Here is a 14,485-nt window from a genome sequence, read left to right on the forward strand (position 1 = left end):
ATTTTGGTCACTTCTTCCATCGCTAGGGAACTCCTTGTTCCCCCCTGATGGTTGATGTACGCAACAGTTGTCATGTTGTCTGATTGAAACCGTATGAACTTGGCCCTCGCTAGCTGGGCCAAGCCTTGAGAGCATTGAATATCGCTCTCAGTTCCAGAATATTTATCGGTAGAAGAGATTCTTCCCGAGACCAAAGACCCTGAGCTTTCAGGGATCCCCAGACCGCGCCCCAGCCCATCAGACTGGCGTCGGTCGTGACAATGACCCACTCTGGTCTGCGGAATGTCATCCCTTGTGACAGGTTGTCCAGGGACAGCCACCAACGGAGTGAGTCTCTGGTCCTCTGATTTACTTGTATCTTCGGAGACAAGTCTGTATAGTCCCCATTCCACTGACTGAGCATGCACAGTTGTAATGATCTTAGATGAATGCGCGCAAAAGGAACTATGTCCATTGCCGCTACCATCAACCCGATCACTTCCATGCACTGAGCTATGGAAGGAAGAGGAACGGAATGAAGTATCCGACAAGAGTCTAGAAGTTTTGTTTTTCTGGCCTCTGTTAGAAAAATCCTCATTTCTAAGGAGTCTATAATTGTTCCCAAGAAGGGAACCCTTGTTGACGGGGATAGAGAACTCTTTTCCACGTTCACTTTCCATCCGTGAGATCTGAGAAAGGCCAGGACGATGTCCGTGTGAGCCTTTGCTTGAGGAAGGGACGACGCTTGAATCAGAATGTCGTCCAAGTAAGGTACTACAGCAATGCCCCTTGGTCTTAGCACAGCTAGAAGGGACCCTAGTACCTTTGTGAAAATCCTTGGAGCAGTGGCTAATCCGAAAGGAAGCGCCACGAACTGGTAATGTTTGTCCAGGAATGCGAACCTTAGGAACCGATGATGTTCCTTGTGGATAGGAATATGTAGATACGCATCCTTTAAATCCACCGTGGTCATGAATTGACCTTCCTGGATGGAAGGAAGAATAGTTCGAATGGTTTCCATCTTGAACGATGGAACCTTGAGAAACTTGTTTAAGATCTTGAGATCTAAGATTGGTCTGAACGTTCCCTCTTTTTTGGGAACTATGAACAGATTGGAGTAGAACCCCATCCCTTGTTCTCTTAATGGAACAGGATGAATCACTCCCATTTTTAACAGGTCTTCTACACAGTGTAAGAATGCCTGTCTTTTTATGTGGTCTGAAGACAACTGAGACCTGTGGAACCTCCCCCTTGGGGGAAGTCCCTTGAATTCCAGAAGATAACCTTGGGAGACTATTTCTAGCGCCCAAGGATCCAGAACATCTCTTGCCCAAGCCTGAGCGAAGAGAGAGAGTCTGCCCCCCACCAGATCCGGTTCCGGATCGGGGGCCAACATTTCATGCAGTCTTGGTAGCAGTGGCAGGTTTCTTGGCCTGCTTTCCCTTGTTCCAGCCTTGCATTGGTCTCCAAGCTGGCTTGGCTTGAGAAGTATTACCCTCTTGCTTAGAGGACGTAGCACCTTGGGCTGGTCCGTTTCTACGAAAGGGACGAAAATTAGGTTTATTTTTTGCCTTGAAAGGCCGATCCTGAGGAAGGGCGTGGCCCTTACCCCCAGTGATATCAGAGATAATCTCTTTCAAGTCAGGGCCAAACAGCGTTTTCCCCTTGAAAGGAATGTTAAGTAGCTTGTTCTTGGAAGACGCATCAGCCGACCAAGATTTCAACCAAAGCGCTCTGCGCGCCACAATAGCAAACCCAGAATTCTTAGCCGCTAACCTAGCCAATTGCAAAGTGGCGTCTAGGGTGAAAGAATTAGCCAATTTGAGAGCATTGATTCTGTCCATAATCTCCTCATAAGGAGGAGAATCACTATCGACCGCCTTTATCAGCTCATCGAACCAGAAACATGCGGCTGTAGCGACAGGGACAATGCATGAAATTGGTTGTAGAAGGTAACCCTGCTGACCAAACATCTTTTTAAGCAAACCTTCTAATTTTTTATCCATAGGATCTTTGAAAGCACAACTATCCTCTATGGGTATAGTGGTGCGTTTGTTTAAAGTGGAAACCGCTCCCTCGACCTTGGGGACTGTCTGCCATAAGTCCTTTCTGGGGTCGACCATAGGAAACAATTTTTTAAATATGGGGGGAGGGACGAAAGGAATACCGGGCCTTTCCCATTCTTTATTAACAATGTCCGCCACCCGCTTGGGTATAGGAAAAGCTTCTGGGAGCCCCGGCACCTCTAGGAACTTGTCCATTTTACATAGTTTCTCTGGGATGACCAACTTGTCACAATCATCCAGAGTGGATAATACCTCCTTAAGCAGAATGCGGAGATGTTCCAACTTAAATTTAAATGCAATCACATCAGGTTCAGCCTGTTGAGAAATGTTCCCTGAATCAGTAATTTCTCCCTCAGACAAAACCTCCCTGGCCCCATCAGACTGGGTTAGGGGCCCTTCAGAGATATTAATATCAGCGTCGTCATGCTCTTCAGTATCTAAAACAGAGCAGCCGCGCTTACGCTGACAAGTGTTCATTTTGGCTAAAATGTTTTTGACAGAATTATCCATTACAGCCGTTAATTGTTGCATAGTAAGGAGTATTGGCGCGCTAGATGTACTAGGGGCCTCCTGAGTGGGCAAGACTCGTGTAGACGAAGGAGGGAATGATGCAGTACCATGCTTACTCCCCTCACTTGAGGAATCATCTTGGGCATCATTGTCATTATCACATAAATCACATTTATTTAAATGAATAGGAATTCTGGCTTCCCCACATTCAGAACACAGTCTATCTGGTAGTTCAGACATGTTAAACAGGCATAAACTTGATAACAAAGTACAAAAAACGTTTTAAAATAAAACCGTTACTGTCACTTTAAATTTTAAACTGAACACACTTTATTACTGCAATTGCGAAAAAACATTAAAAAACTCTAAGCCATCTCCGTGGAGATGTTGCCTGTACAACGGCAAAGAGAATGACTGGGGTAGGCGGAGCCTAGGAGGGATCATGTGACCAGCTTTGCTGGGCTCTTTGCCATTTCCTGTTGGGGAAGAGAATATCCCACAAGTAAGGATGACGCCGTGGACCGGACACACCTATGTTGGAGAAAACAGAATTTATGCTTACCTGACAAATTTCTTTCTCTTGTGATGTATCAAGTCCACGGATTCATCCATACTTGTGGGATATTCTCCTTCCCTACAGGAAGTGGCAGAGAGACCACCCACAGCAGAGCTGTCTATATAGCTCCTCCCTTAGCTCCACCCCACAGTCATTCGACCGAAGGCTAGGAAGAAAAAGGAGAAACTATAGGGTGCAGTGGTGACTGAAGTTTTTTAAATAAAAATATACTACCTGTCTTAAATAGACAGGGCGGGCCGTGGACTCGATACATCACAAGAGAAAGAAATTTATCAGGTAAGCATAAATTCTGTTTTCTCTTGTAAGATGTATTGAGTCCACGGATTCATCCATACTTGTGGGATACCAATACCAAAGCTTTAGGACATGGATGAAGGGAGGGAACAAGACAGGTTCCTTAAACGGAAGGCACCACTGCTTGTAGAACCTTTCTCCCAAAAATAGCCTCAGAAGAAGCAAAAGAATCGAATTTGTAAAATTTGGAAAAAGTTTGAAGCCTTACAAATCTGTTCAACAGAAGCCTCATTTTTAAAAGCCCATGTGGAAGCCACTGCTCTAGTAGAATGAGCAGTAATTCTTTCAGGAGGCTGCTGGCCAGCAGTCTCATAAGCCAAACGGATGATGCTTTTCAGCCAAAAAGAAAGAGAGGTAGCCGTAGCCTTTTGACCTCTCCGCTTACCAGAATAGACAACAAACAATGAAGATGTTTGACGGAAACTTTGGTTGCTTGTAAGTAGAACTTTAAAGCACGAACCACATCAAGATTGTGCAACAGACGTTCCTTTTTTGAAGAAGGATTAGGACACAGCGAAGGATCCACAATTTCCTGATTGATATTCCTATTAGAAACAACCTTAGGAAGGAATCCAGGTTTGGTACGTAAAACCACCTTATCTGCATGGAAAATAAGATAAGGTGAGTCACACTGTAAAGCAGATAACTCAGAAACTCTTCGAGCCGAAGAGATAGCTACTAAAAACAAAACTTTCCAAGATAGAAGCTTAATATCTATGGAATGCATAGGTTCAAACGGAACCCCTTGAAGAACTTTAAGAACCAAGTTTAGGCTCCATGGCGGAGCAACAGGATTAAATACAGGCTTGATCCTGACCAAGGCCTGACTAAACGCTTGAACGTCTGGGACATCTGCCTGAATCAGGGTATCAATGACCGACTCAGAGAAACCACGCTTTGATAGAATCAGGCGTTCAATCTCCAAGCAGTCAGGCGCAGAGAAATTAGATTTTTGTTTTGTCACCACACTCACTTTGCCCATCCTAGCTGTTAAGCAGGCAGAGAGAATGACTGGGGGGTGGAGCTAAGGGAGGAGCTATATAGACAGCTCTGCTGTGGGTGCTCTCTCTGCCACTTCCTGTAGGGAAGGAGAATATCCTACAAGTATGGATGAATCCGTGGACTCTATACATCTTACAAGAGAAACTGTATTTATATAAATAAATGGGTCTAGTAATAAATGGACCTAATATAAATTGCACTGTGTAAATAGAACTATACACATCCAATTTTGGATAATGTAAAAGAGTAGTAGGTGGGATCTATTAATGCCAATATGAGACAAAGGAGTGTGGTCAAATATTTGTAAGAAAAATAAAATAACATTTATTTTTTTAAAACAATATAAATGTAGGTTGGCCAACCACATAAAGCTGAATGATCCTATAATACAATGATAAAGAATTTTTCTTTTCAAAACTTATACTGCTTTTGTTTTATATTAGGCAAAACGAATAATAGTTACATAGCATATTCCAGTACACTTTGTAAGAATGTAATCTTAGTACAAGTGTAACCAATTTCGGTAAAACAATGAACCTTACAGCTTTAAATTGTATAATATAACAACCTGGAAGGAGTGGATTGCCTGACACTGTTAGAATTGAACTTGCAGTTAGTGTTTTTAGTATGTATAATACTTGCAGCTGGTTTTTATCAAACCCAATGCGTAGCTCCGTGTCCGTGCTTTGTGAAGATGTGTCACAGGTTTGAATCCAAGTGCCTGAAGAAACTTTAAACTTTAAACAAAGTTATACGATGTTGGTTTCCTGGTGGGATTTGTAAAGGTTTAATTACCGTGATGAACCCAGAGTGGTATTTGCAGCGTAAGCTGATTGCAGTCTTACTGCGCTCACGTGATGAGGATTCTATGGCAAGCTGAATTGCTCAAAAATAGCACTGGTAGAACTGTATATCCAAGTAACGGTCCTTGACAGGTGTATTGCAACGCGTTTCAGCTGACACAGCAGCCTTTTTCAAGCATACACCTGTCAATGAGATTGGGCTTTTTATACCCTTGCTTTGAGTAGTTGATTGAACAATTGGCATAGTGTGTGCAATCAAGATGCTGATATTTGCTGCAGCTGGTTCTATGATAAAATACTGTGCTAAGCAATATAGCTATGATTTGTTTTGCAATTTATAAAGGAATTAAGTTTATCACATTCTTAACTATATATAAGGCTGATTTGAGAGTGAAATTTAAAGGATAATAAAGGAATATCAGTATAGATAATAAAGAAACATCAATATTAAAAACAAGGCTTGAACCAGATTTGTATTCACCACCACAGGAGTTTAGTGTTTATTGTTTGGAGCAATCATGTCCCTGAATATTATTATTCAGTTTGTGCCTTTATGGAGCTGGGGTTTTAAAATTCACATTATATAGTGTGTATTGAAGGACAATTTGTGCCTTTATGGAGCTGGGGGTTTTAAAATTCACATTATATAGTGTGTATTGAAGGACAATTTGTATAGGAGGGAACTATTTGTTAAAATGTGGGAAACTAATACATTTAATGAAAAATATGTATAAAAAAATGATAAAAAATACATATATATATATATAATAAAAAATGTACATATATATATATATATATATATGTGTGTGTACATGAAAAAAAAATATATATATATTATTTTTTTCATGTACACACACACACACACACATATATATATATATATATATATATATATATATATATATATATATATATATATAATAAAAAATGAAAATTTAAGAGCATGTTTATATTTATTTATTTTCCGTTTGAGCCAATGCATGTTGTTGATATTAAACTTTTATCCTGGAAGGTTTTGTTTCTTGTTGCTATTTCTTCTGCTCGTAGAGTACCTGAGCTCTCAGCTCTGCAATGGGATCCCCCCTACTTTATTTTTCATGCTGATAGGCGGTCCTTCGTACTAAATTGGGGTTTCTTCCTAAGGTGGTACCGGATCGAAACATTAATCAGGAAATTGTTGTTCATTCTTTTTGTCCTAATCCTTCTTCTCAAAAAGAGCGCCTTTTGCATAACTTGGTTGTTGTGCAGGCTCTAAAATTTTACTTACAAGCTACTAAATATTTTCGGCAATCTTATGCCCTGTTTGTTGTTTTCTCTGAAAAGCATAAGGGTCAGAAGCGACTTCTACTTCTCTGTCTCTCTTGTTGAGAAGTTTGATTCGTTTGGCTTATGAGACTGTTAAACAGCAGCCTCCTGACAGAATTACGGCTCATTCCACTAGGGCTGTGTCCTCTTCTTGGGCTTCAAAAATAAAGCTTCTGTGGAACAGATTTGCAAGGTGGCTACATGGTGCTCTCTGCATACTTTTTCAAAACTCTACAAATTGGATACGGCCGAGGCTTCTTTTGGGAGAAAGGTTCTTCAAGCGGTGGCACCTTCTGTTTAGGTCCTCCTGCCTTTTTTTTTCCCTCCCTGATAATTCTGTCTCCTCTAGCTTGGATATTGGTTCCCACTAATAATTGGAATGACGTCTTGGACTCTCCATGTCATAGGAAAGAAAACAAAATGTATGCTTACCTGATCAATTTCTTTCTTTCCGGACATTGAGAGTCCACAACCCCGCCCTCTATTCTCATTATAATTTGGCAGTTTTTTCTGTAAACCTCAGGCCCCTTTTTCACCCTTATGTTTCTTTCTTTTCCATTTCCTTCGGCTGAATGACTGGGAGCTATGGCTAAGGCAGTTACACTTAACAGCTTTGCTGGGGTGCTCTTTGCCTCCTCATGCTGGCCAGGAGTTGAATATCCCACTAGTAATTGGAAATACGTTGTGGACTCTCCATGTCCGGAAAGAAAGAAATTTATCAGGTAAGCATAAATTTTGTTTTTCTAGATCTTCTTTTAATTTACTAATAATAGGGACAAAATTAATGTTGTACCATTGTTTAGGGTTTCAGCATATATTAATACCAAGATAGGTAAATTGCATCTGTATTTCTTTAAAGGGCGTCTCTATATTCCTTTTTGGATTCTGAAAGATCCATATTTTGCTTTGTTCTCTTGGTATTCTTAGTTGAAAGCTAAACCTAGGAGGCTCATATGCTAATTTCTTAGACCTTGAAGACTGCCTCTAATCTGAATGCATTTAGACCATTAGGGGGCATTAGTTCATGTGTTTCATATAGATAACATTGAGCTCATGCACGTGAAGTTACCCTGGAGTGAGCACTGATTGGCTAAAATGCAAGTCTGTCAAAAGAACTGAAATAAGGGGACAGTTTGCAGAAGCATAGATACAAGGTAATCACAGAGGTAAAAAGTATATTTCTATAACCGTGTTGGTTATGCAAAACTAGGGAATAGGTTATAAAGGGATTATCTTTCTTTTTAAACAACAAAAATTCTGGTGTTAACTGTCCCTTTAATACTCCACAGCTGGTACAACAAGTATTTGGGGACACATTAAAGGGGAAACAAATTATATAGTACAAATGTCCCTTTAAATATTTACATTAATATCAAAGCATTAATAAAATGTTCATCTTTAACAAGTGCTGAAATATAACTTGTCTGCAGTTTCTTAAAGATATAAAATCCATATATTTTGTATAAATATATAAATAAGTGAAAATATATTGTACTGTGCAAAAGATTTAGGCAAGTGTAAAAAAGTGGTTAAAAAAATAGGAATTGTTAATGGTTTACCTTTATCAATTAACAAAATGCAAAGTGAGTGAACAGAAGAAAAACCTAAATCAAATCAATATTTGGTGTGACCATCCTTTGCCTTCAAAACAGCATCATTTCTTCTAGGTACATTTGCACACTGTTTTTTTAGGAGCTCGACAGATAGGTTGTTCCAAACACCTTGCAGAACTAACCACAGTTCTGTGGACTTAGGCAGCCTCAGTTGTTTCCGTCTCTTCATGTAATCCCAGAAAGACTCGATGATGTTGAGAGGAGGGGCCATACAATTACTTCTAGGACTCCATTTGCTTCATTAGGCTGAAGATAGTTTTTAATATACAGTTGTGCTCATAAGTTTACATACTCTGGTAGAATTTATGATTTATTGGCCATTTTTCAGAGAATATGAATGATAACACAGAAACATTTCTTTCACTCATGGTTAGTGTTTGGCTAAAGCAATTTATTATCAATCAACTGTGCTTACTTTTTTTAAATCATAATGACAACAGAAAACTACCCAAATGACCCTGATCAAAAGTTTACATACCCTGGTGATTTTGGCCTGATAACATGCACACAAGAGGACACAAAGGGCTTTGAATGGCTATTAAAGTTAACCATCCTCACCTGTGATATGTTTGCTTGTAATTAGTGTGTGTGTATAAAAGGTCAATGAGTTTCTGGACTCCTGACAGACCCTTGCACCTTTCATCCAGTGCTGCACTGACATTACTGGATTCTGAGTCATGGGGAAAGCAAAAGAATTGTCAAAGGATCTGCGGAAAAAAGGTAGTTGAAATGTATAAAACAGGAAAGGGATATAAAAAGATATCCAAGGAAGTGAGAATGCAAATCAGCAGTGTTCAAACTCTAATCAAGAAGTGGAAAATGAGAGGTCAAATTTTGAGTCATCAGTCCAGAGAACCTGCCATTCTTCGGCACCACAGTTCCTGCGTTTTTGTGCACAGTTGTGTCGTTTGGCCTTGTTTCCATGTCGGAAGTTCAGCTTTTTGGCGGCAAGTCTTCTATGAAGACCACTTTTAGATGGGTGTACCAGGGTATCACTGGTATCTGCCAATTTTGAGCTGAAGGCACTGCTGGACATTTTCTAACTTGCAAATGGAGGTAAGCATGATGTTTCTTTGTTCTTCTTCTGAAGAGATTAGACAGCACATCTGGAAACCCCTGTTTGCCTTAAAATTTCTCCCTGGGAGAGACCTTTCTGATGTAGTATAACTACCTTATGTCTTCTTGTTGAGATTAAACTGTCTTCAGCAACCTCACCTTGTTAGCATAATTTTTCTGTTCCTCACCCAGTTTTAATCTTCCTACACAGTTGTTTCTGTTTCAGTTAATGACCCATATATTAAATTGATGATTATTAGCACAAGTCTGGTATAATTGTTTAATCATGCAGCTGACTATGAGCCTACAAAATCCCTGACTTTAATTGAAACATAGAAACATAGATATTGACGGCAGATAAGAGCCATAGGCCCAGCAAGTCTGCCCGACCTTACCTAACAGTATAAACTTATCTAGTTCGTAGGATAGCCCTATGCTTGTCCCATGCATTTTTAAAGTCCCCCACAGTGTTTGTTGCTACTACCTCTTGAGGAAGTTTATTCCATAAATCAATCACTCTTTCTGAAAAGAAGTGCTTCCTCAAATTACTCCTGAATCTACTACCCTTTAGCTTGAGCTCATGACCCCTTGTTCTTGAATTTTCCATTTTATGTAAAATACCCACAGCCTCAGTTTTACTAAACCCTTTAATGTACTTGAAAGTTGCTATCATATCACCTCTTTCCCTTCTCTCCTCTAAGCTATACATATTTAGGTCATTGAGCCTATCCTGGTAAGTTTTATTTTTTAGACCATGTACCATTTTGGTAGCCCTCCTTTGCACAGATTCAAGTTTGTTAATATCCTTCTGAAGATATGGCCTCCAGAACTGCACACAATACTCAAGATGAGGCCTAACTAATGATCTATAAAGTGGCATAAGAACCTTACTATTTCTGCTGCAAATACCTCTACCAATACATCCAAGCATTCTGCTAGCCTTACTCGCTGCATTACTACATTGTTTACTAAGTTTTAAATCATCTGAAATAATAATTCCCAAGTCCTGTTCCTCGTCTGTAACAGTCAGTAAAGTGTCATTGAGTCTGTAATTAACATTTGGATTTTTCTTCCCTAAATGCATTATTTTACACTTTGCTGTGTTAAACTTTAGATCCCAGTCGTTTGTCCAATCCTCCAATTGTTGTATATCACTTCTCATTTTGTCTACCCCCCCTGGAACATCCACTCTGTTACAAATTTTTGTATCATCTGCAAAGAGACATACTTTCCCCTGTAGCCCTTTGCTGATATCGCAGATAAATATGTTAAACAAAACAGGCCCCAGAACTGACCCCTGAGGAACACCACTAGTAACAGCCCCCTCTGCTGAATGAACTCCATTTACTAAGACACTTTGTTTTCTGTCCTTAAGCCAGCATTCCACCCAGTTTACAATTTTTGAATCTAGACCAAGGAGATATAGTTTGTGAATAAGTTTATTGTGTGGGACGGTGTCAAATGCTTTGCTGAAATCTAGATATGCTACATCAACTGCTCCTCCCTTGTCTAATACTTTTGTTACATAATCAAAGAAGTCAATTAGATTAGTCTGACATGATCTCCCTGAAGTAAAACCATGCTGATTTTGGTCCTCTAAATTGTTTGTCTTTATGTAAGTCATAATTCTTTCTTTTAAGAGGCTTTCCATTAATTTCCCTACTACTGAAGTTAAACTAACTGGCCTGTAGTTGCCAGATTCTTCTCTACTGCCCTTTTTATGAAGAGGTATTACATTTGCTATTCTCCAATCATCTGGGGCAGCTCCTGTTAATAGTGACTGATTAAACAGATCAGTTAATGGGACAGTTAGCACTGATCGAAGTTCTTTTAAAACCCTTGGATGAATATTATCAGGACCCACTGCCTTTGTAACATTTATTTTTGATAATGCTAACAAAACCTCATCCTCTGTAAAAAGATTACTGTTAAGCTTGTTTCTATTTTGCGTAGCATCCCTTAATGTAGACATTGTATCTTCACAATCTTTAGTGAAAACAGAACAGAAGTAATCATTGAGACAGTCTGCAATCTGCTTATCACCTTCTATTATTCTACCATCAACTGATTTCAATTTTACTATTCCTACCTTATTTTTTCTTCTTTCACTGATATATCTAAAGAATGTTTTGTCCCCATGTTTTACTGACTGTGCTATCTTCTCTTCTGCATGAGCTTTAACCTTCCTAATTAACTGCTTAGTCTTTTTTTGTTGGAGTCTCCATATTTTCATATCATCATCTGCTTGTGTGTGTCTGTAATTTTTATAAGCTATCTTTTTTGTCTTTACAGCATGTGCTACTTCTTTGGAAAACCAAATTGGTTTCCGCTTTCTTTTACTTTTACAGACATGTCTAATACAGTGTGCGGTTGCATCTAAAATGGCACCTTTCACAAATTCCCACTGTTCTTGAACCCCTGTAATAAGAGTTTTCCCCTTTAAATAGTTTTTTAGGTATTCTCCCATTAATGAAAAATCTGCCGTCCTAAAGTCTAAAACTTTTGTTTTAGTCTGGGTGGACGGTTCCTGAACATGAATACTAAACCAAACAGATTGATGATCACTGGATCCTAAGTTCTCACTTACAGACACATCTGAAACTGTATCACTGTTTGTAGATGTTGATGCAGTTTTGTAGGCAAAGAATGGTTACACCAAATATTGATTTGATTTAGATTTTTGTTTGGTTCACAGACTTTCATTTTATCAATTAACAAAATAAAACTATCAATATTTATATTTTTGAAAACATTTTTACTTTACCGCATTTTTCATAGCTGCTTAAATCTTTTGCACCGCTCTGTATTTTTTAAAATACTTTGTGTAATCCTTTAAATGATTCTACTTTTATATGCCATCAAGTGTCTTTTATATAATAGCAACACATCTAATTAAAAAAAAATAAAGAATTTATTTTTCCTTTTTTCATTATTGCTGTTTTTAAAAAGGTAGATTTTCTCATAGGTTTCCTCAAAGAAAAAGGGAAAATTACATATTGGTGGAGCCTTTATTTCCCCTATTTATTATATTGACACTTTTTAGAGCTCTTTCCAACTCATGTATTGCGCTTTATATAACCCCCAGGATTCCAGCTTCCTCCTACAACACAGAATCACAAGGCTACCATATATTTTATACGTCATTTGAATTATATATTTTAAAAACACACAAATGGTACGTAAGATCATTTTATTAATGATACAAATTTGAGTTTGGTATAATTACTTTAAAGGGACATGAAACCCAAAATGTTTCTCTCATGATTTAGGTAGAACATACAATTTTAAATAACTTTCCAGTTTACTTCTATTATCAAATTTGCTTCAGTCTCTTGGTATCATTTGTTGAACGAGCAGCAATGCACTACTGGTTTCACAACTGAACACATGGGTGAGCCAATGACAATCGGTATATATATGCAGCCACCAATCAGCAGCTGGAACCTAGGTTCTTTGCTGCTCCTGAGCTTTCCTAGATTAACCTTTCAGCAAAAGATAACAAGAGAAATAAGCAAATTAAATAAAAGAAGTAAATTGGAAAGTTGTTTAAAATTGTATGCTCTGTCTAAATCATGAACGGCTAATTATGTCTTTACTGTCCCTTTAACACATTGGGTGAGTCAATGACAAGACTTATATATGTGCAGCCACCAATCAGCAGCTAGCCCCCAGTGCATTACTACTTAGCCTACCTAGGTATACTTTTCAAAAAAGAATACCAAGAGAATATGAATCAAATTAGATAATAGAAGTAAATTGTTTAGAGTATGGAATTTCAAACAACTTTCCAATGACTTTACCGTCCCTTTAAATGTAGGAACCAGTCTGAAAACTGAGAAACAGTTACACAATGCTTACGTAAAAGCAAGAAGTAAAATTCAGAATACGAGCAGAAAACAAAAATATGAAATTGACCGCTGTATAAAGAACTAGAACAAAAAGTTGTGGACATTAAACAGATTTTGCAAACTATCTGCATATCCTTGTAAATAATACTTTAACCTTGTTATACTTAACCCCTTCCTGCCGGGTCTAATTTGTCTACATCTGAACAAAGATGTAAACAAATAAGTAAAATTTTAAATCCTGCGATCGCGTGATTTCAATGATGGGTTTAGGTTAGGGGGGTAGTGCCTATGACGCTAGGCACCCCCTCCCGCCAGCGATCTTACTCACTTCAGTACAGTTAAACGGATAGTACGTTCCAGCACCGTTAGGACGGCATGGAACATTCAAACGGCGGGAAGGGGTTAAAGATTAAGTAAACCTCTGCTAATAACAGATAGTTTTAAAACTTATCTTTAGTAATCCTCTCTTCAATAACCAAGCATTTACATATAAACCAAAGGCACAACACATATATATTACAAAGAATATTTTTTTCCATGAGATCTGTAATGTTTCTTGCTTTCATGAAAATCAAGCTTGTGCACAACAATGAATCAACAACTAAGTATATTCCAGAACAATATCCATATGTTATCCATACTGTACACCCACTAGTCAAACATCTTGTATATTATTACAGGAATACCAACATTTGTAAAAAAAATAATTAAAAACACATACCTGATCAATGACATCTTTTTTTGCAGACCTCCACATTATTTTGGCTATTAGGCGATACAATGGAAGTGGATCCTTTCTGCAGTACGGTTTATAAAGAATCTGGTCCCACCAGTGTTTAACCCAGTAGGGATCAACTCCAAGGAACAAAACTAATCCAAATAAATCTGTAAGAAATAAATATTGCAAATGTTGTAAAGATGAACGCACTGACATAAAGATGATACAATTAACATGTATCTAAACACTAAGGTATTGATTCATCTTCCTTGTTCCCTCTATGTACTATCCCCAATTCTGGTTCCTTCTGCGTAACACACTTTGTAAATTGGTTTTGTGTCTCTGCAGATTCTAGAACCACAACCCTACAATATTATACAAATTACTTGATCATTGTAGGAGGTTATTTAAATCTATCCTTACATGGATAGAAAGGTAAAAAATTAAATGTGCATGGGTGCATTTCAATTTTAAATAACAATTTATGCTTAACAGATAAATTGCTTTCCTTCTGGATAGGGAGAGTGCAAGGCTTCATTCCTTACTGTTAGGAAATACAACACCTGGCCATCAGGAGGAGGCAAAGACACCCCAACCAAAGGTTTAAATATCCCTCCCACTTCCTCATTACCTCAGTCATTCTGCCGAGGGAACAAGGAAAAGTAGGAGAAACATTAGGGTATAAATGGTGCCAGAAGAATAAAATAAATAATA

General features: G+C 38.3%; 1 protein-coding gene across 1 annotated transcript in view; it reads right to left on the reverse strand.

Annotated features, from left to right (window-relative positions):
* Positions 1-14,485, reverse strand: part of SHPRH (SNF2 histone linker PHD RING helicase) — a 307,366-nt gene that overhangs the window by 128,924 nt on the left and 163,957 nt on the right. Inside the window, exon 12 of the mRNA XM_053712489.1 lies at positions 13,775-13,938. Coding sequence (XP_053568464.1) covers positions 13,775-13,938 — 164 coding nt within the window. The remainder of the gene's footprint in view (positions 1-13,774; positions 13,939-14,485) is intronic.

This window comes from Bombina bombina, chromosome 4, assembly GCF_027579735.1.
Source record: "Bombina bombina isolate aBomBom1 chromosome 4, aBomBom1.pri, whole genome shotgun sequence".
Classification (NCBI taxonomy): Eukaryota; Metazoa; Chordata; class Amphibia; order Anura; family Bombinatoridae; genus Bombina; species Bombina bombina.